This window comes from Phoenix dactylifera, chromosome 8 (genome assembly GCF_051530095.1).
Source record: "Phoenix dactylifera cultivar Ajwa chromosome 8, Ajwa_hap1_PhDact_Kaust_v1.1, whole genome shotgun sequence".
Taxonomy (NCBI): Eukaryota; Viridiplantae; Streptophyta; class Magnoliopsida; order Arecales; family Arecaceae; genus Phoenix; species Phoenix dactylifera.
This window is the reverse complement of record NC_143197.1, coordinates 21,299,029-21,326,076: the sequence shown is the minus strand read 5'-3', so window position 1 is coordinate 21,326,076 and position 27,048 is coordinate 21,299,029. Positions and strand designations below refer to the sequence as shown.

The following is a 27,048-nucleotide window of genomic DNA, read 5'->3' as shown; positions in this document are numbered from 1 at the left end:
TGTAACTTTCCTGCAGTTTTGTCTTTGAGGCCTTTCCTGCAGTAGGGCGGTCTAAAACAAACTCACAATCATTATATCCGTACATTTGGTATGGAAGCTGATTTACCTATCAAACGTTGGTACATCTTATATATCGTATATCAGTACCGAATCGGTATACTATGCTCCATATCGTTTGATTCCATTTAATTTGGCATGGTATATCATGTTTAATATTTCGATACACTATCAGCACCCGCATAGGAATCCCAGTAATATATCCGATCACAATAATGTTTTATCCGGGGGGTTTATAGATCTGCTCCCTCTCGTAGCATTAGCGAAGCCATAGCGGATGAGAACAGCGGACACGCAAGCGTCCGCCGCCTGTCCGCCGCCTGTCCGCGTCTTTTTATTTTTTATTTTTCTTAAACCGTTGAAGACAAGCCTGCCTCTGCGGCTCTGCCCGTCGCCTTCCTCCCATCCACAAAGAAAGGAATCCTTCCCCGCCTCACAGAAAACGGGAACAATCGCGATGCCTTTCTTGGTCGGCCAGTCAAACAAGCCTCCCCATTAATTGATCCAGTCATGCACCTTGTCTTTTTCTTCCTTTTTTTTTTCCCAAAATATTTAATTATTTACCATATATTCTATAGCTTCAAAGAAACATCTAAAAAAATAAATAAAAGAAAAAAAACAAATGACTGAATAGTTATATTGTAGATAAGCTTCTCTCTATTTTTCTCTAAAATAAATATAATTTATAAACTTCAAATTAATAAAAAAAAATTGTTTCATCCCAAGCGAATTTACATTCGCTATATTGTTGTATAAATAAAATAACTTTAATTAACAAAAAATATTTTAAATATCTAAAATTAAAGAAGAAAAGGAAAATTAACCGGGACAGTTAATCTTCTGCCGCGGCCTCTTGTAAGGCCACGTGTCTGTACGTCTTCTAAGAAGAAAACGAAGAGGAAACGAAGACCAGAGACCTAAAGTTCTCTCTCTTCTAGCAGTCCACCCTTCTCTCTCTGATCTCTCTCTCTCTTGGTTCTCGGCATGAGGTTCTCGGCCTTCTTCTTTGACGGCGCCTCCCGCGCCTTCCACCATCGCCCTACCTTCTCCAAGCTCGTAGTCATCTTGGCCGCCAGGTCTTCTCCTCTTTAATTCTGCGTTTTGATCTAGTTTAAGCTGCCATTCCGTTTCAAAATCCGCTCTTTAATGTATTATGTGATGGAATTTAGCTGGAAACTGGTTTCATTTTGCTTCAGATCTATAAAGAGCTTTGTATTTTCGTTTCCTGGATTGCTGGTACAAGAAACTTGTCTTTTCCGTGATCTTGTCTTACTTGCACTTGTTCTGGTTCTGGATCTCCAGATGTTGGGGATCCTTTTTCTTTGTTGGATGAGATCTAGTCTTTACTCAAAAATACCCATCATAAATGGACATCCATTTACTAGTCAAGGGTTTCTATTTTTTCCTTTGAAGACAGCTAATAGTTAATTCATCACTAGGATGCAGCCATGGCTATAACTTGGCGGTTGCAGATGTCTACGAAATGAACAAAAGAAAAAAAAAAACAGATGATGTATGGCAAGAGATGAGGAGATAGATGCTTTGTTTCTTTTTCAATCTCATATTATCATTGACTTGTAACACTTGAAGCAATTACTTTATGCATTCAGTTATTGATAGTTGTTCGTATTGAAAACTGAAAATGCTGTGGCTGGCTCATGTTGATTGGGTGCCTTTAATACAAAGCTTGCACGTTTAAACGGTTGCCTCTATTGCACATCAGTACTATAAGGAATTCTTAGTTGAATATTCCTTTCACACGGGCCATTGGATGAGATCTAGTAGTCGTGATTTCTTCTGCATCCAAGCTATATATAACCTCACTAGCTGGATATTGAGCTCTGACACAGTACATACAGTTAGATTGTAACTTTCCATCTGATTGATTAATTTTATGTCCAAAAGAAAACTCAAGTGTCTGAACTAGTTTCTTAACCCAATCACATGGTGATATATTTAAAAATGCATTTATAGTTTTCAAGGATCGCTGAACAGGTACCAATAGATGTACCGGTTTTCATCCGTACCGGTTCGGACCGATACCAAACCGGTACTGAATCGATACCACTGATTTGTCCTGGTTCATGCATCCAAAAGTCCAAAAAAAATTTAGAACTGGTACAAACCAGTACGGGTTGGTACAGTTGGCCGGTTCGGGCCAGTACAGACTGGTACGTGCTGAACGGGCTGGTTCCGCATTCCTTGATTTTCGATGCCTTTTGATAATTAAATGAGAGCTGGATTGTCTTTTCTTCTACTAGTTATGAATTATACTATTTAAGATCCCATAGATTCTTTCATCTTTTTTACTTTCTGTTTCATATTTTCTCTTCCACGATGTATATATCAGGGGCATCAATTTTCTCTGCCCTATGGGGTATCGACCCTACTCAACCCTAATGGGGCGGGCTTTATCCGACTCGCAACAGATCTGGGGAGGGTATGGGTAATGATAAAACCTACCCCAAACCTGACTCGGATATATATAACTCTTCACAAATTCCTCCCGAGGTAAAAAAAAAAGTGATATATAGGAAAAAATGATTGTTTTTAGTTTGTCTGGCCGAAATTCTCTAACCCGCCCCACCTCGTCCCGAGGCAAGTATGTAGCGGGTAATGTGTAATGGCCTACTCAACTCATATTTGATTCGTTGCGATCCCTATTATACATTCTAGTGGTGGCAATCGGGTTCGGTTGGATCATATGAGTTGCATTGGGTTGGACTAGATACGGGTCATATCGAATACAAGATAAATCAAAAATCTATCAACCCGAACTAGACCTGTTCATTAAACGGGTCAAAAATCTAGACCCAAACCTAACCATATTATTAAACATGCAACCTCCAATCTACAACAGGTCGAAACAAGTTAAACATGTTAAATTGTTAAGTAGTGCCACCCTTAATATATTTTCTATGCATATTTTAAAAATCTTACATGTCTTCTAGTACTAGAAGTCTAGAAGGATCATACATATTATCTTTTCCTTCTCTCGGGCAAAAAAAATTCCATTTCATGGTTTGCTATACCAGACTGTATCACCTGATATAGGGTATGCCATACTAGTAGCAAACTAATACTCAGTGCATGGGGTGTACTAGCATGGTACTAGTTTCAATACCGAAATCAATACTGTCAACCATGATCCATTCCAGTAAGCTACACCAAAGCTTATATCAATAGGAACTAAGAGGAGGGGGAAAAACTATTGTTCAAACTTAGAAACTCCCATGTTTTCTATTATGATTTTATGTACCATTTCTTTCTTTCTTTCTCAAATATAAATTATATGATCCATTCTGAGAGCCAACATCAAACCTGTTTTCAGGGAAAATAAAAAGAAAAAATAATATTGTTGATCAGTCACCTATTTGGTGAGCTTCACTTCTTGCTCCATTATTGCTATTATCATTTAGTTGATTTACAAGAAAAATATTAAAAGTTGTATGGTTTGCAAATTTGGCCTGATTTTAAATTCCCTAACTTCTAATTGGTTACAAAGAACTCCTGGATTAGGGTGAAGGTTTACAAGTGCCCCTTATTGTATGTAACAATTGGATTGGGGAAACGGGGAATGATTTTTCTTTTCTTCACGCTCTTGCAGGGTCACATTAGTTAAGAGTAGTTTTAATATTGTTTTAAATTAAACAAGCTCGATTCCTATACCTGGTACCACTTGTTAGCTGACCCGTATTACTGGTAATCTGCCAGTTCTTGACCATATGTTCTGAACGCATGGGAGGTTCAAGGAAAGAAAGAAGTGCCGAAGGAAAAGTCTGTAAGCAGTGAGGATCCGATTGTAGTTTAGCAAGAGTGGGCATTTAAATAATTTATTGTTTTTAACATTGATGTGTGAATGGCTAAGCCGGTTAACCAACCTGTCACAAAAATAACTGGCAGTTGGAGCAAAATGATCTGCTGACATATTTTCTTGTCACTGTTCCTCATTTACAGCTAAAATGTACGTATATTACATAGATAATAAATGCATACATACATATGTATGTATATGTGAATGTGTATGGATATGCATATGTAATGAATGCACATATGGCTTGTATTATTCTGAGTCATTTTTTATCCTCGTCATGGTCTGCCGTACCGGTCGGTACCGGCCGGTACATATCGGTACCGGATCCTACCGGTACGGTACAGCTACATATTTTGGTACCGAACCGTACCGGCCCGTACCGACCGGTACCGACGCGTACCGGCCCGTACCGACCCAAACCGACTCGGTACCGGCCCGTACCGAACCGGTCCATACCGGCTCCAATTTTTTTTTGGTTTTTAGCCCCATCGGTACAGTACTGGTTCGGCTCGGTTTGATTCGGCACCGTACCGGTATCGATGCCCACCGGTACGTCGGTACAGTCGGTACCGCGTACTTTGATCCTCGTGTTAGAAATATTCTGATCTATATGAGTTTCCAACAATTTAAAAGCTTATTTACATTGTTGATGTTATCAGTATGTCCTATAGTGTGGCTTATGCTTCCTAACTTGCAGTGGTGGAGGTCTTGTGGCATATGCTGACTCAAAATCAGACCATGCCATTGAATCATCTCGAGTAGCACCCAAGAAAAAGGTGGTAGTTCTTGGTACTGGTTGGGCTGGCACAACTTTCTTGAAAAATCTAGATAGCTCATTGTATGATGTACAAGTGGTATCACCTCGTAATTACTTTACATTTACCCCTTTGCTACCTAGCATCACATGTGGAACAGTTGAACCACGCAGCATTGTTGAGCCGATTCGCAGAATCATAAAAAAGGTACAAATTGGCATATGTTATTCCTGTTGAGTTACTTTTTCCTTTTTTCCTTTTTCTTTTTGAAAAGTAGGGAATTGTTATTATATAGGTTATCATTTATAGTGCTTTTTCTTTTAAAAAAATCCTTTTTATTTCTTTACATTTTAATTTGTAAATGAGTAGTATTCTATGTGAGGATGAGTTAAAGTTTTCCATTAGTTCAATAATTGTACTAGTATTCCTTTAAAAGAAAAATTGAGAAGCTAGTAATAGCAGACTCTTATGATGCTTATGGTTCAAGAATGTAATTAGTATGACAAGAATGGTAACTTCATATACGATGTCAAACTGTCAACGTGTCAAGGCAGAGTAGGCATCCACCTTAATGCTTGCATCAATCTTAAATAAAGCATCTTTCTTCATATTTGTGAAAACAACGTGATCTACCTCCATAGATAAAGTTGGCACATAAAAGATGATTGAAGAATAATGATAAAAAAAAATAATGAAAAGAGTCTGATGTTGAGAGTTTATTAAGGTAGTGATTTTTCCCCATGATCCTGATCATATTCGTGTTCGGATATATTTTGTTTAGTTTTAAGTTTTATGTTGCTTGGTTTCCATCTCTGCCAGAGGCTAATGTGTGTTTGTGTGTTCCTAATAAATAATCTGGTCCTGTCAGTGAAGTAGTACTCAGCCTCTTTTCCGATTAATGATTTTGCAGAAGGGAGGAGAAATAAAATTTTGGGAAGCTGAATGTTTCAAAATCGATCCAACAAGCAAAAAAATCCACTGTCGATCTGATATTGGCACAAATTTGGATGGAAATGGTGAATTTCTTCTTGATTATGACTATCTGGTGATAGCAATTGGAGCCAGGGCAAATACATTTAACACCCCTGGTGTAGTGGAACATTGTCACTTTCTGAAGGTACACTTACTCTCATCATAATAGAAGTCCTTAATGCCAGTACAATTCACTTGCAAAGACAACAGACATGCTAGGAATTATTACTGTAAATAACAGCAGATACAAATTTTTAAGCTTATTTGCTTGAGACCGTTGTTTTCACCAAGCTACTAGATTCATATAGCAGATAGTATTATTGCTGTATGTTTCTGATACATGCAGAAACAATCTCACCACATATGTGCCCCAATTGTTTCTTAACTTTTTGATAGGTATCTTAAATTTTCTCAGCATCAAGTTTCAATCAAGGTATGCCATCTCGGTACTGGGCCCATTATTGGTGCTACCCTATCACTGCGTTAGCACGCCTGGTATGGGGCCCTACTGAGTGTCGGTATACCCCCCTGTACTGTGTACCGGTACCTAACCAACATGATACAGTTCGGTATAGTACTCTCCGTACCATGCGGTTCGGTATGGTATAGCGTACTATATTTCAATATTATTCAAAATGATGCCTTTAGAAAAAGTTGGCTATTATGTTTGTTGATTGCCCGATTGCGCCCTTCTCGAGAGGTTTTGTCTAATCCATAGTAGCTATATGCAGGAAGTAGAGGACGCTCAGAAAATTCGTAGGAGTGTAATGGACTGTTTTGAGAGGGCCAGTCTTCCAAACCTTGATGCAGAAGAGAGGAAGAGGATTCTTCATTTTGTTATTGTTGGTGGTGGTCCATCTGGTATTGAATTCGCTGCAGAGTTGCATGATTTTGTTACTGAAGATTTATTTAAGTTATACCCTATGGTTCAAGACTTGGTGAAAATATCTGTTATTGAAGCTGGAGAGCATATCTTGACCATGTAAGGCAGCGCTCATTATTATATCAATTCTCATCTGATTCCCTGATTTGACTATTTTTGTGAGTTTGAAATTGGATTGTGCAAAATCACAACTCCATCCCACTATTTGTGGTTTAGTAGCAGGTTTCATTGTCATTAGCATTCATATTAGCTAGCATCTATAAGCCCATCAAAGGCTTGTGGCAAGCAGTGATGTATAATACAACAATTGTTATTCTAATTGATTTTTAATCTAGTTCTGTTCCATACTAAGGATATGTTTTGATATTGTACAAAGTCATGGCAATTTATGGTTTTTTATGATTTTGGAAATTGTACATTCTGATTTGATAATACCAGGAGTTTGGTTGACAATGAAATTTCATAAAAGCTCTACCACCACTTGCAAATTTTGATTTGCGTAGAAATTTTAAGTTTTCTCTCCTTATTAGCTTATTTTTTTCCTTTTTTCTTGAGAGAGAAATATTTTTCAATCTTTTAAGATCTTCCTTTCATAAAATCTCAACTTCAATAGGAATCAAGTATCAGGGAAAAGACAGGCTTGTGTTTTTGAAATTAAAAACATCCAAATGCAACCAAAAGTACATTTATCTAAATTTATTCTATTTCATCTTCATGTTTATCATTAAAATTTATTTTTCATATCGCCTCTTATTTCTAACTCTCTTTTTCCTCCCTGTCCTACCTTATGTAATTTGCATGTGCATTATGTTTGTATCATGCAGGTTTGACAAGAGGATCACTAAATTTGCGGAAGAGAAGTTCCAAAGAGATGGTATTGAAGTGAAAACAGGGCTTAGGGTTGTGGAGGTGGCCGACAAAAACATCACAATGACACACAAATCAACTGAAAAAATGTCTGTACCATATGGAATGGTTGTCTGGTCAACTGGTATCGGGACACGCCCTGTCATAATGGATTTTATGAAACAAATTGGTCAGGTTAATTGATTGTAGCTTATGGTCACCATTTTCTAAAATTTGATTTCTTAAAATTTTGTAGATACTTTAATTTATATTTAATTATTTCCCAAATGGACAGGTTAACCGGCGTGTGTTAGCAACTGATGAGTGGCTGAGAGTCCATGAATGCAATGGTGTATATGCACTTGGTGATTGTGCCACCATAAGTCAACGAAAAGTCATGGTATGTGAAACTTAGTTGTTGACCTCTTGTCTTGTTTCTTTAAAATGTGCTGGCTATGAGGTACATATAGTATGTGAATTGGATCAATAACATGAAAATAGTACTGTTTTCATAGGTAAATACATAGTTCTGTATGTTGTTGAGTTAGAAAGCTGTCCTCATTGTTCAAATAACAGCAATTTTGATCCACATTGTAAAATGCCTTACTATATCAGTTGCCTTGAAGGTTCCTTGCCTATTCATTAAATAGACAAAAGTTTATGTGACTGAAATAGCTACAGGAAGAAAATGCATGATGGGTTATGTAAATTGAGGATAACTTTGGCCTTGCTTACCATTTTGACTTTCAACTTCAGCACCTATGACTGATAGCTTGAAGCATAGATTGTCGAGCTGCCATTTCACAATTTAAACGAGTTTATCCTGTTCAGTTTTAATCTCCGGCATAACTTCATGAAACCTTTTGGTAGCCTTTGATTGTCATCTAGTGACAATATCAAACAGGTACACATAGCAAGTGATAATGTATAACTTAAATGATAGCAAATACAGAGACTTCATGCAGGTTTTATACGTTGCATTTAACTAGACATCACAATGAGAGTATCAATTAGCAGTCAACCAAGATTGCAGTATGACCAATCTGATTTATGAATATGCCTTTGTACTTTCAGGAAGACATCTCAGCAATCTTTAAGGTTGCAGACAAGGACAATTCTGGAACTTTAACTGTGAAAGAAATCCAAGATGTTTTAGATGATATTTGCATAAGATACCCTCAAGTGGAACTCTATTTGAAGAGCAAGCAAATGAGCGACATTGTTGATTTAATTATGGATTCCAAAGGTGATGTTGAGAAGGAATCTGTAGAACTGGACATAGAAGAGTTCAAAAGAGCTCTTGCAAATGTAGATTCACAAGTCAAAAATCTTCCTGCAACAGCTCAGGTAAATGTGATGTAACTGACAATTGAAGTTTTATAATTTGTCTAGTTTTGTATAACCAAGGACATTATCTTTAATATTCTTCACTAACATGTACCAGGTTGCTGCACAACAAGGCAATTATCTTGCTAAATGTTTTAACAAAATGAAGGACTGTGAAGAGAGTCCTGAAGGTCCACTGCGCATGAGAGAATCAGGTCGCCATCACTTTCGCCCCTTCAGGTACCTGTTCTGGTTATGCTTCTTTCTCTCTGTTTCATTTTTCTTTTTTATTTTTTGGGTTGGATGAACTTTAATCAGTATGGGTGGCCAATGTATGATCTATTTTAATTATTATTCTTTGGTAGTTGTAGATCCCTGATTTGTTTATTTGATGCCACCTAATCTAATATTGTAGTACAATGTAGTCTATATGTACTGGATCAGGCAATAATGAAACTATAACACATAAATTTTCACTCGTTGCAGTGTGCAAATGATAAGTTTAATCTGTCACTGCAAGATTGGAAGATGGCTAGCACCATGTAAATACTTGTTATATTTATTATTCATTAGCTTCATGCTTATTGCATATGTTCTGATGATGGAGTCACCCTTGAACTGTGGTATCGGAATTCTTTGTACTTAGAAAACAGTGACCTGATTATATTGGTCCAGATATTTGTATATACATAGACACACACACACACACGTCTATATGTGTGTGCATGTATGCATGTTCCCACGTGCACCTATCTTTGAGTTTATACTAATGTTCTTGGAAAATTAAGTGTTTTTAGTGTTTCTTTAGGATTATTATAGCAGTGGTTGATATATGAATCCTACATCATGTATTAATTATCTATTATTGGTTGAAGAAAGACATGGCAGTATTAAATCCATAAATGAAACATCACTTTGTGTGTGTGTGTGTATATATATATATAGTTGATCATTGAGATATAGATTCATGTGGACCCTAATTTATACGAAAGATCTAGTATTATGTATTCTACTCATGTGAAAATTGCGTTATAGATCTATAGTATTTTGAAATTCTTTCATGTGAGAATTGGATCATTCATTTAGAAGAAGTCCAAGTAACCCTACATTGATGTTTTGTTGACAATTCATTGTTGATGAAATTGAGATATGTCAAGGATGAAACATCTTGCTATCAATATAAGCTAAACTAAATTGAGTGAAGTTTTTGTCAAACTATTAACTATACACATTCATGGTTTTAGTCATAAATGGAAGAAAAGTTTCTATGGGTAGTGTCTCTTAGTGTTGATGCGAGTTTTGTTACTTATTTTTTTCAAAGTTCTAATTAGTTGATGACAAGATATGCGGAACCGACTGAACTGACGTACCGGTGGAGACTGGTACCGGTTCGGTACCGTTCGGAACCGGTACCGAACCGGTTCAGAAAAAAAAAGAAAAAAAATGCGCGGATGCGTTATGCTACAAAGTGGCATTAATGCCACTCTGTGGCATCAAAAGCCCACGTGGGGTAGTGTGCGGGCTCACTGCCCCGCACAGCGAGCCCATGCGGGAAACCGCGCGCGTATGGTTCTCTGCGCGTGGACGCGCGGTTTCCACCGCGTGGAACGTGTGCGGGCACGAGTCGGGGATGCGTTTCCCCACTCGTGCCCGCCCTCCTCGTGGCCTCTCTCTCGCTTTTTTTCTCTTTTCTTTTTTTCCCTCCTCCTCTCTTCTTCTCCTCTCTCCTCCTCTCTTCTTTTCCTCTCTCCTCCTCTCTTTCCACCTTCTCCTGCGAGCGAGGGAGGTCTTCCCTGTGAGGTACTCGAGAGGAAGAAAAAGGCTCGGTAGCGCAAGAGAGGTCTTCTTCCCTTCTCTCCTCCTTTCTTCTCCTCTCTTCCTCCCTTCTTCCCCGCGAGTACCGGTTGGGAACCGCACCGGTTCGCACTGGTACAGGCAAGGAACCGTTAGGGTCGGAACCAAATTTTATGGCTGTACCGTACTGGTGGAGGCTGGTATCGGTACGATACAGACTGAACCGGTCAGTTCCGATCAGTTCAGCAGACCTTGGTTGATGGAAGGTATAAAGGTTTATGAAGGGTAACTAAGTATATAAACTCTTGTAGATAACCATTTTATATCAAGGAGTAAAATGAAGGTATACTAGAATGCTTTGTTCTCCACTCATCTTGTCCTCTTGCCTTCAACTCATATCTTCATGTCTATACATGCATACATACATATATGCATACATGCATACATATACATACAATATACATACATAAATACATGCATACATATATAAAAAATAGGGGTAGCTTAACACACGAGGCTCTTGCCATTGTGAGGTTTGGGGAGGGTCAGATATTTGCGACCTTACCTTTTTCATGCAGAGAGACTATATTTGTGTTTTGAAACCATGCTTCAAGTTACAATGGAACAACCTTACCATTGCACCAAGGCTTACCCTCTATATACATACATCGATACATATATGTACCAACAAAGTGGAATTAGAGGTACAATTATCCTACAAGATTGATGGTAAGGAAGAGATGATTTTAGAGATACGGTGGTCCTACAAGATTGACAATAATAAAGAGATATATTTAAGATTTTGAAGGCTTTGAGTACTAGTTTCTTGGCATAGGAGAAGGTGAAATTGATTTGGAGAAGCAAAGGCAATATTGTTGCGAAATTTTGAGTGAATAAAATAGATAAAAGAAACAAATGATTATAATTGTAAAGAAAAGATAATGGAGAAATAAAAGTTCTTTGAAGAAAATTAGGATATTCTAACCGTTATTTCAAGAGCTAGCTTGTGTTGGGCTAGAACTAGCACCTAGCATGAGACAGCGTTGCACTTATTAAACCTTCTTCTTTAGTATACTCAATTAAAGAGGTCTTTATCCTTCCTTTTAATCTATTTCTTTGGCATGCCTGCACAGCATGGTACATGCCTTGGAAGCCACTAGCTGGCATCCACTATGTGATTGGTATTTATCTTGATCCTAGCAATAAATATTGGTGATCAAAGTCCTATCTTCCAGATTGTAAATTATGGAATGTTACATAGAAGCTAAAAAGTTGCATGTCAAGGAAATTTCAACGGGTAAAAAGAGAGAGAGAGCACTAAATAACTCATGAATCACCAAACCAACTAAAGGAGAAGCTTAAGTCAATCTGTTCTTGTTACAAGAGTGAACGTCACAATAGGAGTATTAGTTGGCAATCTTGGATGATGATGAATCTTTGGAAGAAAACATTGAAGAAGGCGAAACTGGAGTGGGTGACTTTAAGAATGCAGAGTTTGATGGAAAGGATGAGAAAAAAGCAAATGCAAACAATATTAGGGAATATTCTTTAAAATTATAAGAGAAAATTGAAGAGTTATAAGAAAATAAGCATGCAGAAGAAATGAAAGAGGCAAGGATAATAGATCAAGAGTAGAAATTTTATTGAAAGTTAGAAAGGCAAAGAATGATAAGCAAATTGAAAGGGCACCGGTTTTTGAACCCATTCATTTAGTTTTCCAATGAAAAGGCCAATATTCAAAATAAGTAATCAAACATTTGAAAAACCAAACTTGCAAATTCTTCGATTGATAAATGCTATGGTTAATGGAAGCCTTACCTTTTTCCCTTTGAGCAAAAGAAGTGGGCACTAAACTATTAAGCATAAATGTGAAGAATAATGTGTGTTTGAATCAAAAAATTGCACACCTAAATGAAGATGATTGAGAAGCCCTTTGAAGTCAATAAAAATGGCATGAAGATTCTTGTATATAGAAGTGTTGGAAATTTCATGAAGTGTAGGAAAGGCTTGAGGCAAATGAAACCAAATTTAGTGTCCATTAAAGTATGACATACATACATTTATTGATCTAGTCCTTAAAATGAGAAGGTCCTCTCCCTTTTCCTCTTTTTCTCAACTTGAATTTTAGCCATTATATCACAAATTTTGAACACACATTAACCATCTTGGCCATATAAACTTTCTCAAATCCTTCCTCATGGAGTGCAACTTGGTTACTTTATGTTTATTTTTCCTAATTTAGCATTATACAGTACTAACTCTACCCTCTCTTGTTATAGTTGCTTTTGGTCTTTTGCACTTTCTACACTCGACTATTTTGGTTTCAACCATGGGATATTCTTTAGTTCATATTTTTTTCCTTCTATTTATGCCCAATATATGAAATTATTAATGGCACTTTATTATTTTAGATTAGTTAATGTAAATCAAAGCTCCTCTATTAACAAGGTTGCCATTTTATCTCTCTTTTCTTTTTTGATCCATTGCTCCTTTGATATACCTCAAAGATGATGTGATTCCCTATATGAAGCCTTGCCTACTTCCCTTTTTCTATGAACTCTTAACAAGTCAAGTGGATTTTTGAAAGGTTGCTTTCTAGTATCATGAGGTTAAAACATCCAAACAGAAAGACATTTGTTCCTACCATTTGGTCTTTTAAGGCTTTAGGAGGATGTTGGATTTCTCAGGGCTCTTGTAACATTGGGAGTTCTAGAAATTTGATGTAAAGATCAAGATCTACCTCCTAAAAAATTTTAGCTTTTTCATGATTATTTTCATTAGTCATGTTTATTTTGGGAAAATGGTAACCTCTTGTGACTACAAGAGGAACCGGATTGTGTAAGAATGGATCTCATAAGTATAAATAGAGGTTTTATAACTTAGTTTTATCATCATTAATGAAACAAAAGGGGACTTAGATGCCATTATCACCAATTTTTCTATCTTCTAATATTCTTTTAAGTGATTTGAGTTGAGCAAGTTGAAGGAATAGTGTGAAGAAATTTTGCATGCTGTGAATGGATCCACTATATTTACATTTCGTATAAAAATTAACAAAGAACAAGGAAGTCTTGGAGACTTCTCAAGTTCACAAGTGCTAAAATGTAGAGTGCTCTGTTTAGTTTTATTGGAGTTCAGTCAGAGAGAGAGAGAGAGAGAGAGAAGCAAAGACACTATCATCAATCATACTATGTGAGTGCATGTACAACCGTGTCAAAAGTATATCCTGTTATTTTTCTCTAAATGTAAAATTGCTACATTTTCTCCTTTATTGTGCTATAAAACTACCTAAATTTGTTTCTTTTCCTATTTGATACATTCTTCTGATCTGTTTTGTGATCCAAGGTATAAGCATTTTGGGCAATTTGCCCCATTGGGCGGAGAACAGACTGCTGCACAGCTGCCTGGAGATTGGATCTCTATAGGCCACAGTACCCAGTGGCTCTGGTATTCTGTGTATGCAAGGTATAGGCTTTTTTTTTTTCTTTTACTTATTTTTTCTGTGATACTTGAAAACTCTAATTTATTCATTTTACTACCCATTTTCCTTGGAATTTTGATACATAGATGGAAATTTGATCTTCTTTTTTCTGTTTTATTCTTCACAAATCATGGTCTAAAGTGTGTTTTAGTACAGTCTGGTCCTTATTCTTGCTATTTCTTTTCAAATTCAGCAAACAAGTCAGCTGGCGCACGAGAGCATTGGTAATTTCTGATTGGATGAGGCGTTTCATATTTGGGAGGGACTCAAGTTGCATATAATTTCGCAAAAAAATCCCAGTACTTGCAAAACAGAGCTTCTTTTGAAGTTTTTGCAACCTACACAAAACTCAGATCCCCTGCCCATCTGTATTGCTCATCCTTTTTCTTGTTTGCCTTTTAAATTTTTTAAGACCAGGAGTAAGCTCTTGTTGGCAATTTTGAATACAGCTATTCTTGTTACTTCTGAGATACAAAGAGTGTAGCTATTCTTGTTGTATGTCACAATTAAACACCAAGTGTGGACACTAATTCTGTGTTTTGATATTGCATTGGCTCCACTGTTATGGGGGACTTTATCCTCTTTAATTTTTCCGGTTACATTATTTACTTTGAAATTGCCTGTTCCTGATCGGTTTTCATGTGCAATCTCTTGCTCTACATAGTTAACGATTTTTTTTTTTGTGTGTGTGTGTACTGCGGGCATATTTATTGGTTTGATTCGACCCGTGGCCCCGTCATCCAATTTCAGAAACCAGATAGGAAAATATCTTTGCATTATGATGTTTATACTTAAGAATATAACTGACTGTGACCATTGTAGAAGTATGTAAGTAGTTTCTTTTTTCTTGAAAAATGGAAAATTGAAGCATCTATATACAAGAACCATCCCTCATGGATTTGGTTATGGTTGGAATAGTGTGCTCGAACTTAGTAAGGTGAACACAGTCGATAACCTGCTTGATTTTTTTTAAGACACTATTCATGTATATATCGTTATATACGTTCAAGTAGATTCATCCAAATTTTGCATGTAATAGAAAAACATATATTACATTAGTAATTTTTCGTCACATCCCAGCAAATTACATGACAAGCTTCAATACCACTTTTGTCATACAAAAATATATGGTTGTCAATAATCACAATAAAATTGATTTCTAAGTATATTTTGCAATGCAAATGCTTAATATATTTATACTTATAAAAATGCTAAAGTTTGGTTTCTTTATTGTGCTTCCTAAGTATTTACCATCTTGATTTTTCATGCTAAAGAGTTGTCATCTCAGTGGCTATGATCCATTAAATTAAATCCAACCGTTTTATATTGTTTATGGACCGAAACTTAATTGGTTCATTGTCCAGAGTTGGACTGGATTGATTCAGAGAGCATTCGGCTCCAAATGCTTCTCAAGCAAAATCAATCGAGGGCCTTAAAATAAAAATGAACAGCATTGATGATTCTCTCTTGATTCTTCTTTTCAGCTAACTGCATCTCTTGGTTCCTGCGCCACTCCCACCAATCATTAGATTGATGGATAATTTGATGGATTATTAGTTTTGAGGTGGATGATATGATACCTTCACTTGGGGTTGAGGCAGCAAAGGAGATCCGACCGATCCTCACCACCGCCGCAGCGAATCCGACCAATGCTTACCACCGCCACAGCGATGAGGTTATCATAGATCTCCCTGGCTCTGTCATCCACATGAAGGAAAACAGCTTGCTCGTCTGGGACGAAGTCCATTATCTTGCCCTCTACCCTCTTGCATGAATGAGATGTATGCCTGAAATGCTTGCAAGAGAAATCCTTCCTCAGGTGGATAATGATATCCATTAACCCTGGTTGTAGCAGCTGGTGTATTCCTCTTGATCACATCTGCCCAATTAGAGATGCTGCTGCACCATCAATATCAAAGCAATGAAAAATTAACTTTGTGGAAATATATTTATGATGTTCTTGGACAATCAATTAGGTTATACTCGTCCAAACTAATTTAAATCTGACAAGGAAAAATCAAATCTAAATTCGAACATAATTAGGGTCTATTTGGATATTCCTATAGAAATAGGCTGAAAATACCATAGAATTCGTGAAATCGACCATGTATTTGGGCATGAGCTTCTATCAATCAAATACTATATAGCCTCTATCAACCAAAGACCTCCTGCAACCCAAGGGCTAAGATCTAGGTTGGGTTTAGATATAGCTCTTAGAAAATGCGAGCTAAATGAACCAACAAGCTTTATTCCTGCAGGGTTTTCGGTCTAAGCATGTAAGAATACCCAAACAGGCCTTTAATGGGATTGTTAAGGATCTTGTTGATCTAGCCAACCATATAACATTCATGCAGCTCATGATATATACTATTTGCTGTATAAATTACTACATTTAATTCAGTATGCCAGCCTGAGCTAGGTACGACACATTTCGATTGAAATGAGGGAAAAACCTATCAGAACACTGCAAGTATTACGACAGAAGAATTGCCGTACAAGCGAGATAGTTAGTTATCAGATGTTGATGGGTTCCTCCTATCATATGGTCTCATAAACCAATGTCTGTTGATTAAGAAAGTGAACCCAATACATGCCTGGATTTGGTATATTGCCTTTACCTGATATAGTTTACCTGCCTCTTGTTTATTAATTTTTATAATTCATATCTATTCTATTATTAGACTGAAACTTTTCTAATTTAGGCTCTATTAGGGGTGCAAATGAGCAGAGCAGCTCGGAGCTTAATCGGATATCTATATTTTAACAATATCATATTTTATTTATAATATATATTATTAATTTAATATTTTATAATATAATATAATATAATATTTAGTTTTAACTATATTTTCTTAATTATGATCAAAATCTGAATTCGAGCTCGAGTAAGGCTTGGTTGATTTTCGAGCCGAGTCAAGTCGATGATGAGTATTGCTTTTTTTTTATTATTATTGAGTCAGAGCTCGAGCTTGAATATTAAAGCTTGATTGATTTCGAATCAAGTTTCGAGCTCGAGTATTTTAAATCGAGTCAAGCTCGAGCTTCTAGTTACTCGACTTGGCTCGGCTTAGCTCGATTGCACCCTTAGGCTCCATTTTGCATATTTCTAAATATCTTTTGCACATTTGTCTTTTGGTTTATATTGGATTAGTGACTCTGCCATGGGTAGGGTTGATCCATCCCGATAGCATATGCATCACACTTTCTAAACTCCATCAGAATTTCTCACAATAGCTTTGCCTCACAATTAGCCACTCTATCAACTTGATGTAGAGTGTGCCTTTCTATATGGTGATTTTCAAGAAATAGTATTTATGTCTCAACCTTCTGGGTATATTAATCAATCAAAATCCACTCATGTTTGTGAGATGCACGAATCAATTTACAGACTCTAGCAATTTCGTCGTACTTGGTATGAAAAATTTGGCTCAAAATTTGTGGAGTTGGAGTTCATTATTTTACAATCAAATCCTTCGCTATTTATATCTCATCAGGGCAATATTATATTATATCTTCTTCTTTATGTTGATGATATTATTCTCACTAGCAATAATAACATTGCTCTTCGCAAGCTCATTATTGAACTTGCTAATTCATTTAAGATGAAGGATATGGGATTATTGTCATACTTTCTTTGTATCCAAGTGGATCGGTCGAGTGATGGAATTTTTCTACATCAATCCAAATATATCTTAGACTTGTTACAATGCACCAACATGCTTGGATGCAAACCATGTTTAAGTCCTTGCTATATCGAAAAGCCGGGTCACATGGATAGCCCTCCTCTTGATGATCCTTCATTTTATCGGAGTATTGTCGGAGCCTTCCAATATGTAACCTTAACACGATCAGACATTATTTTCTCAGTCAACAAGGTCTGTCAATTTTTACAACATTCAATGGAGGCCCATATGGTAGCAGTCAAACACAACTTTGATTTCTTAAAGGCACCATCACTATTGGGCATCATCTATGACCAGGCCCATTAAATTTCGTGGCTTACTCAGATGCAGACTGGGTTAGCAGCCCTATTGATAGACACTCTACAAGTGGTTTTGGTGTTTTTCTTAGACCTACCCTATTTCTTGGAGCACTAAAAAGCAAACAACAATTGCTCGATCATCTACTGAAATGGAGTATCAGTGCCTTACCAAAACTACTACTGAACTACGGTACATATGTTCTCTCATGCATGAATTATATATTCTTCTCTACTCTGTTCCTTTAATATGGTTTGACAACATTTCTGCCATCTCTCTCACCTTCAATCTAGTTTTTTTTATACAAGAATTAAACATTTTAAGATCGACTATCACTATGTTCGAGAATTGGTACGTAGGTTGTAAGCTTTTGGATGTCAATTCATCTCATCTATAGGTTGAGCTGCTGACATCTTCACCAAAGGTCTTCACTCTAACCACATTTGGTTTTTACAATCTAAGCTTCACATTCAATCGAATGCTCAGCTTGAGAGAAAATAATAGCATACCTTAAATTCTCTCTATTCAAATTCAATTTTTGAATTCAAATTATTGTTGTAATTTTTTCATTATTTTTCTCCTACTTTCTCTCTATTCAAATTTGAATTTGAATTCCTACTGCAATATTCTCCTTATTTTTCTCCTATAATACTCTTGTACATGTTATATATATTCAATACAAACTCAAAAAAATCCCAAGCAATCAAGTGAGATTTTAGCCGTCACACTGTATGTCTTTCAGCTATAATAACCTAAGATCTCACACATAAAAACTAGCTAGAAGATATTGCTTGGGTTCCCAAGTCCTATATAAGTACCTAAAATCTCTCCAATGAGTAACCAGTGTGGGACTAAACATACACCTGCACAGGTCCTTACATACTCCTCTCGTTTAAACTTTGGCATTCTCACAGGGCTAAAGGTCTAAAATCCATTAAAATCCAATGACAAACATTATGATCAGCTCATGGTTAACCTAAATAGACCTATGCTATACTGTCTCCTAATCCACATAGGTCATAGGCTGGATCCGCTCTAATATCATTTGCAACGACCCAAGATCTCATCCAAAAAGAATAGTCGAAAGGTATTATTTGGATTTTTTGGCTCTACATAAGTACCCAAAATCATTTCAGCACATATTTGATGTGGGACTAAACACATGCATGTACGAGTCCTCACATACTTTTTCCATTTAAACCCTGGCGTCCTCATCAGCCTAAGGGTCCAAATCCGTTTAAACCTAATTACAAACATCACAATTGGCTTGTAGTCAGCCCCAATGAACTTATGCTGCAATATTTTTTAATTCCATAGGTCATGGGTTAGGTTCGCTCTGATACCATTTGTAACAACCCAAGATCTCATCCAAAAAGGCTAACTGGGATATTTTTGGGTTCCTTGGCTCTATATATATACCCAAGATCCTCTCCAATGCATAGCCGATATAGGACTAAACATATGCCCAGGTCCTCACATATGCAATGCATATGTAGTCCATCATAGTATGCATGTATATGTAGGACCCTGTCCAAGGAAGATGCTATTATTTTCTTCAATGTAAAACTGCTGCAATTTCTCCTTTATTGTGCTATAAAGCTACCTACATTTGTTTCTTTTCTATGTGATACATTCTTCCGATCTATTTTATGATTGGAGATATAAGCATTTGGGAGATTTGCCCCATTAAATGGAGAACAAATAACTGCACAACTGCTTGGACCTTTATAGGCCACATTACCCAGTGGTTCTGGTATTATATGCAAGGTCTATACTTTTCTTTCTTTTAATTACTATATCTGAAAATAATAAATTCAACTTGCCCGAAATAACTGCTTTATCCTTGAGATAAATTTCTTTCATGTGACGGTCATTTTGGAGCAATATCTCAATTACGTCAATGTTCAGCTATCTGTAGTACTGTGATGAATGCACAAGCAGGGGAGGTACGTTTGAGCAATTTGTTGATTTCACTTCCATTTTACTTGAAATTTTGATGCATGCATGGAAATTTACCTTCTTTTTCTTCTTTTCTTCTTTCCTCATCACTATGATCTAAAGCGTGCCTCAAGTATAGTTTGGTCCTTATTCCTGTTGTTTCTTTTAAAATTTCATTTTTGGGACGGCCTCAAGTAGCATATAATTTTGCAAGAATGTCCAAATTCTTGTAAAACAGAACTTCCACTGAAGTTTCAGCAGCCTACACAAAAATGAGATCCCCTTTTCATCTATATTTCTTATCCTTTTCTTGTTTACCTTTTTAATTCTATGTTTCGATATCTAATTGGTTCTACTGTTATAGAGGATTTGTACTCTTTCATTTTTTCAGTTACATTATTCATTCTGAAACTACCTGATCATGATCAGTTTTCATGCGCAATCTCTTGTTGTACATTGTTCACGATTTTTTTTTTTAATATAGTGGATACATTTATTGGTTTGATTGAACCTGTGGCTCTGTCATCCAGAAGCCAAATGGAAAATATCTTACTATAATGATGCATATACTTAAGAATATAACTGACTGTAACTATTATTATAGGTTTCAGGTAGTTTCATTTTTCTGGAAAAATGGAAAGTTAAATTATTTAAGAATATAAATTTGAGGCTTTCAGAGGCCCATATCTCGTTACAGATCTGTGAAGTTTCCTAGACTGAATAAGAATGTAGCTTTGGTGCAGTGGAGGAAGCTTTTTGTGATGACTCCTGAACTGAAAAAACTCGGAATTGATTCATTTTCATCTATTTTTGGCAGATGAGGGCTGGAAAAAAAAATGTTCCACAATGCTAGAATTTGCATGCACTTTCAGGTTTTTCTCGTACTAGTCGGCATGTTCTGCCTGTTCAAATATGATACTTCTTGAATTTTGATGCTATGCATCTCTGGGAGTTGCAGAAGTGACCAGGCTTCTTCCAAACTGCCCACTTCTTTGCTGGCTTTGCGCACCCGCACTGAAAAGTTTATGACAATTGTTATGTTTCCGGTTGTTGCTGTTTAATTGTAGGTTGTTGGTGGAGCTTTGTTTGCCTGTGTTGCTTCTCTCTTGATTCTTCTTTTCAGTTAATTACAACCAGTCTTGGTTCCTATCCTACTCCCACCAATCATTACATTAGTAGATAATTTGATTGATTATTAGTTTTGAGGTCTATAACTGATATGATACCTTCATTGGAGTTGAAGCACCTAAGAAGGGATGGTTTCAAATTAGCAGTGCACCCATAAGTTTGTGCATTTGGTGGTCTATACACTAAGATTATAAAAAGTATTGATTTTGATTTGGAAAATGCAGTAATTACTTATGTACACTGGCTCTTTCTCAATTTGCTGCACAGGTTTTCAGTTATAAATCATAATTTTCTAAATAAACCATATCCATGGACCACCCTTTTTCTTAGCTAGGCTGGCTAATGTGAGCATGGCTGCCCTGCAAGGATATCTTTTTCATCATCCTCAGAATCCTGGGTGTCTCTGTGATGGTCGTCTTTGGTTGTCAGAAATGAGTCGTAATGCAAGCGTGATGTTTGAAGGCAAGTTACTCGTAGAGTTATTAGCATAAGTGGCCATTAAATAGGTTAAGTAACCTTTTCTTGCTGTGCAATATAAAACTCGTACATGCTCTTTCATGTTTACCTTCACCAGTTCCATCTTAGTTGTAATTAAACAAATAATGGAATGGAATTGATTCATTTGGTATGACTTCTTGCACACCCACACCCCTTGCTGATCACTTTGCTGACAAACTTCTGCTTACAGCCCCTACTAAATCGCACACCAGAAGGAAAAAAAAAGAAAAGAAAAGTGGAAGAAAAAGAAAAAGATCACTCATACCATATTTTGTGCAAAGCAAATTTTTTAAAATTATTTAATTCTTAAGGCATCCTTTAATTTGGAATAAATTTGAATTTGGTCTAGGATAAACTTGCAATATGATGCACTGAGAACTAAACTCTTATCTGTATAAGTACCTTTATCATTTCTCACAGGGAATTCATTTTGAACTTCCAATGTTCACGAATTTAGCAGAATAGTAGTTTTTTTTTACTTTTTTTTTTGGGTCTACAGGACACAAATTTGCTCGTTCTTCAGAAATTAATGTGTTCTCATGAATTTAGCAGCTGCCCGAACGGCTGCAAAATTACCAGTAGTTCAACTGGAAGTAGGCCTTGATATACATATAAAAAGCCAACTTAATATAAAAGCTCAAGCTGTAAAATGTTAGGCTGAGTCATTACATCAATCCCTCTACCTCTCACTAACTGTTTGATGTGGGACTAAACCTCACATGCAATCCTCAACACCAGAGACTCTCAGCATGTTAACAAGATGTCAGACATACTGTCACGCCCCGAATTTGGTTCATGACACGGCCGTGCTATTGCGAACCCTTGCCCACAATAACACGCAGCCACTTTAAAACTTTAAATCAATTATGAACAATTTTTTTCTTGAATGTTATCAAATGTTTCATCAATAAAAGATTGATTACAAAGCATCTAAAAATAGCAACATTTAATGTGTCATTTTCTTTTCCCCATAACCCTGAAGCATGTCACGCTCCTCGTTCCTAGCATCTCCTATTCATCTGTAAGAACATAAATAAATGGGTATGAGCTATAAAGCTCAGTAAGTAACCATGCATAATTTTATCTGATCAATCATAATATTTTCTCATACTAGTGCATTAATTTAAGAAACTAACAGTTGTAACAAAGTAAGCATTTCATATAACAAACCAGTCATATAAACTATGCATGTCCATTTATGCAACTTCATAAACATGGCTATGCATCATAAAACTTTTGTCATTATCCCATGCTTTGAAATCCGTGCTCATCATTATTCATGCTTTGAAATCCGTGCTCATCATTATTCATGCTTTGAAATCCGTGCTCATCATTATTCATACTTTGAATCCGTGCTCATCATTATTCATGCTTTGAAATCCGTACTTATCATTATTCATACTTTGAAATTCGTGCTCTCAGATGATAGTGCAGCTATGGTCACTATTATTACCCGTGACAGGGCCATAATCTTTACCAACTATTATTCCCCGTTGGCAGGGTCTAAGCCAAGCTACTATAACCCGCTGGCGAGGGCCGTATGCCGAGCTACTGTAACCCGCTGGCGAGGGCCATAATCTTTGCCAACTATTGTTCCCCGTTGGCAGGGTCTAAACCAAGCTACTATAACCCGCTGGCGAGGGCCGTATGTCGAGCTACTGTAACCTGCTGGCGAGGGCCGTATGCCGAGCTACTGTAACCCGCTGGCGAGGGCCATAATCTTTGCCAACTATTGTTCCCCGTTGGCAGGGTCTAAACCAAGCTACTATAACCCGCTGGCGAGGGCCGTACATAGCGATCTGAGAGTTCTTAAAAAACATATCATGCTTTTCATAAATCTTTTCTCATCGGTACATTGGAAAGTGAGTAATGGCATCATGCTGAATAAAATTCATGATCATGCTGAAAACTTTATTTTTCTTTCCATGCATCTTTCTACCTCATCATAGTAATGTGTAAATAATATAATAATCATTATGGATGCTATTTATCCAAAATCATGCAATCATTTGCTAACACATGTTGGATCCTAATTTTGTGAAAAATATAAATAATCATATACAATTTCATAATCAAATAGTCACAAGTATTTGATAAAACATAAGATTATATTCGGGTTACTTATATTTTCCACAATTCATATACACAATTCCAATTCTATAAATAATACTTTTTCATCATATAAAACGTGATACATGATCCATAATAAGATTAAGACATGTTACTTACATTAATTTGCCCATCAAATGCCAATTCTTCAATACCTAGCAAGATCATTAAATTACATGTCACTGACATATTTAATTTCTATTTATTTATAATATTAAAGTCATTTACAACCCATCCATAGGACTCAATTTCATTTTCGGGTCCATAGCCCAATTTAATTTCTGGTTCAGGCCCATGGCCCAATTCAATTTCTGGTTCTGGTCTAATCTACTTCCTGGTTCGGATTTGATTAAATTCCTGATTCAGGTCTGGTTCACCTTCTGGTTCGGGTTTGACCCAATTGCTCTCTGGTTCAGGTCAGGGCCCATTTGCATTCAGGCCCAAAGTTTAATTGGTTTCTGGATCAGGCCCGTGGCCTGATTCAATTACTGGGCCCATTTGTATTCAGGCCCAGAAACACAATTAGTTAATTTATAATTAATCCTTATCAGTTCTAATTAATTTAAAAGGGAGCCTAGCCTCAAACTATATTTAATTTAGTCCCTATATTAAAATTTGAGCTCTTCAAGCCCAGTTAGTTTTAGTTTTAAGAGCACTAGGCTTGAATCAGGGCCCAGCCCGGCTTCAGGCTTCTAAAGCCAAGTTTATTTGAAGCCCACTCCGGAATCAGGCCCATTTTGGAATCAGGCCCATTTCGGCCCACAGCCTTTTTTTTTTCTTTTCTTTTCTTTTCCTTTTTTTTCTTTTTCTTTTCTTTCTTCTCCACTCTTCCCGAATCTTCCTTTCCGAAGCTTCTCCCTTTCTTCTTCCATTTCCACCGCAATCTCCTCCCCCTCTTCTTGTCCTCTCCTCCCACGAGGCAAGGAGGCTCGGGAGGGACGAGCAACGGCCGACGGCCTCCGGCGCCCGGCCTGCGGCGCCCACGGTCGCGCCCGCAGTTGTGCCTGCGGTCGTGCCCGTGGCCGCATCGGCGTCCCGCATCCCACGGCCGACGACCCGCGGCGGAGGTCAGCGCCCGCGGATCGACCACCGGTAAGTATTTCTATTTTATTTTATTTTTCTTCTTCTTCCTCTCTTCTTCTTTTTCTTCCTCCCCTTCTTTCTTCTCCCGTGGAGGGGAGATCGGACCCGAAGAGGCCCGACCCACAGCCGGTGGCGCTCTCCGGCCGGTCAGTGGCACCGGCCGCCCTTGCGGCCGCGCCCGCAGCTGCAAGTAGTGCTCGCGGCCGACGGTCTGCGGCCACCGTGACCTGTGGCCGACGCTGTTCGCGGCCGCCCCGGCCGACGCCCGTTTTTTTTTCTTTTCTTTTTTTTTATTTCTCTAATTTTCTTTTTGTTCTAATCATTTATCCGGACAGGTCGGAATATGAGATGGAAAGGATAGAGTGATCAGAAGATTCACCTAGCTCCAGGAAGGGGCTGTGAGCGACGATGTCGAGCTGGGGTGCCTCCTCCTCCGGCGCCGCCGCTCTCAATCCAATTCCTTGTAGCAGGAGAAAGAGGGTCAGAGGCAGTGAAGGATGGTCGATGGAATCTCACAGAGGAGCCATGGCATTTATAGCCTCATCGGAAGGTAGGGGGAGGGAGAACGGCCACTGTTGAGTGGTTATAACCGCCTCAACAGCTTCCTTCCCGAAGCTCCCACTGTTGGACCTCCAGATGGGCCACCGACTACGATCCAAGTTGGCCCGTCTGGGCCCAATAATTACACATACCATGTCCAGCAACTACTCTATATGCCCTTCAGTATTTGCACCAGAGCAATTTTCCCCTTGCCACCTATTATATGGAGAAAAACTCAGAATAGTGAAAAGTTCCACCATCATATATGATCATGCTTCAAAACTGGCTGGAAAACATCCAATCTCTTGCCACTGGTTATTAGTAAAAGGAGCTGGGAATTGGCTGCGCCAATCTGGATTTACAAGTTCCCATGATTGTCTGAAAGATCTTTTAGATTTTCGTTGCCCTTTATTCAAGTCAAATCTGTTAATTGTTCATCTTCATAGCAGTTTCAGAGCTTATATAGCATAAACTAATGCATGGTACCCAGGTTGCCTTTGCCATCTAACCTTTCCCTATCTTCTTTATTGGAATGGCATTTTCTTTCACAACAGCCTTACAGGCATGTTTTGCAGAAGGTGATATCCCGGCAGGCGAAGTTAAACCTGGAACTGAGAAATGCCAAACCAGGTTTCTTTTCATCACGGTTTGACACCTTCTACACAAGCCACTCTTGAGCAAAGAAATAAAAAAGAAGACACAAAGAGTTCATGCCTTCACTGTCTTCATGTCAATGAGTCGGTCCGTGTCGTATTCAGGTGCTGATCCACCCCTGAAGAGCAAGATTGCAAGGCTGCCTATGCCGAAGTAAATGAAACAGCCACAGCAGTGCGTCACAAAGGAACCAAAGTCTGTCCCTACGATGCACTGCCAACCTGGGCCATACAGACAGTCGAATTCCTGCGACAAGAAAAGGTTCCAAAATAAGTGGAAGAAAAAGGGGTTGAGAGTGTCGAACGTAATTGTCTTCCTTGGAATTGAGATTTCTACTGCACTGGTACAGATCTTATGTCAAGTACGTACCATCTTTATGAAGCGGGCTATCTCGGTGGAGTCTGTGATATCGAAGTGGTCGAGGGCCTTCGCAGCGAGGCGGAGCGCATCTTGCTGCATCGTCGGCAGCATGTCAGTCTCACCTATGACTGCCTTGCCCTCCATCATGGCTAGCAGTTGGCACACCAAAAGATTGTAGAAGACTGTACTCGATCTGTAGCTAAAACTTGTTCCTTGAGGGAGTAGAAGGAAGATTGATGTTCTGATTTATCATCACTAAAAGGGAGGTGGAAGCTGCTGGTTCTGGACGTGGGGGCATGTTGATTAGATATCAAACTTATGGCCACTAGCTGATGCACAAAATAATTCTCTGTGGTGTAACAAAATATCTCTCTCTCTCTCTCTCTCTCTCTCTCTCTCTCTCTCTCTCTCTTTGTTTTTTTTTTTACTGGAGCGGGTGCATCATACCTGGTGGGTACGAATACATCCAAAAAAATCAAAAGATAACAGGGCCCGGAGTGCTCTGGGTAGGTCCTCCGCTCTTAGTCATAGGGTCTCACCAGAATGGTTAGCTATATATGAAGCTACCCAGTCGGCTACCCCGTTGGTCTCTCGGTACACATGCTTAGCTTGAACGGCCAACCCCCCCGCACCATAGCCCTAATGTTCCTGAGTAACGGGTGGCTCTCGTCCACACCATCCACACTCTGCTGAATCCAGCGGATAACTGTAGCCGAGTCGTCCTCCAGCACTATAGCGCATGCCGGCAAGCAACGTCGGGAATGTCTCAAGCCAAGCAAGGCTGCCCTCAACTCTACCCTCAGGACTGATGTATCAAAGATCTGGCAGCC

General features: G+C 38.0%; 2 protein-coding genes across 3 annotated transcripts; one reads left to right on the top strand and one right to left on the bottom strand.

Moving 5' to 3' along the window:
• Positions 1-899: 899 nt before the first annotated feature.
• Positions 900-14,515, top strand: LOC103717308 (external alternative NAD(P)H-ubiquinone oxidoreductase B2, mitochondrial). Its single transcript, XM_008805632.6, has 10 exons — positions 900-1,133; positions 4,569-4,833; positions 5,537-5,743; positions 6,330-6,580; positions 7,306-7,522; positions 7,623-7,727; positions 8,402-8,674; positions 8,772-8,893; positions 13,793-13,912; positions 14,122-14,515. The coding sequence occupies exons 1-10, from the start codon at positions 1,042-1,044 to the stop codon at positions 14,207-14,209; spliced, it is 1,740 nt and encodes a 579-aa protein (XP_008803854.1). The 5' UTR covers positions 900-1,041; the 3' UTR covers positions 14,210-14,515.
• A 7,812-nt stretch (positions 14,516-22,327) lies between these two features.
• LOC103717309 (Dynein light chain type 1 family protein) lies at positions 22,328-26,549 on the bottom strand. Of its 2 annotated transcripts, XM_089924888.1 has the most exons (4): positions 26,228-26,549; positions 25,044-26,104; positions 23,702-23,736; positions 22,328-22,491 (listed from the first exon to the last, which is right to left on the bottom strand). In XM_089924888.1, exons 1-2 carry the CDS (start codon positions 26,363-26,365, stop codon positions 25,913-25,915), a joined length of 330 nt encoding a protein of 109 aa, XP_089781014.1. In that variant the 5' UTR covers positions 26,366-26,549; the 3' UTR covers positions 22,328-22,491; positions 23,702-23,736; positions 25,044-25,912. The 2 variants fall into 2 exon arrangements, with proteins under 2 accessions (XP_089781014.1, XP_089781013.1); XM_089924887.1 differs by lacking the exon at positions 23,702-23,736.
• Between the last annotated feature and the right edge of the window lie 499 nt (positions 26,550-27,048).

Coding starts and splice junctions, on each gene's coding strand:
- LOC103717308 (XM_008805632.6), top strand. CDS start 1,042: ATGAGGTTCTCGGCCTTCTTCTTTGACGGCGCCTCCCGCGCCTTCCAC. Junction 7,523..7,622: donor TTATGAAACAAATTGGTCAG/GTTAATTGATTG, acceptor CCAAATGGACAG/GTTAACCGGCGTGTGTTAGC. Junction 7,728..8,401: donor TAAGTCAACGAAAAGTCATG/GTATGTGAAACT, acceptor TTGTACTTTCAG/GAAGACATCTCAGCAATCTT.
- LOC103717309 (XM_089924888.1), bottom strand. CDS start 26,365: ATGATGGAGGGCAAGGCAGTCATAGGTGAGACTGACATGCTGCCGACG. Junction 26,105..26,227: donor TAGCCCGCTTCATAAAGATG/GTACGTACTTGA, acceptor TTCTTGTCGCAG/GAATTCGACTGTCTGTATGG.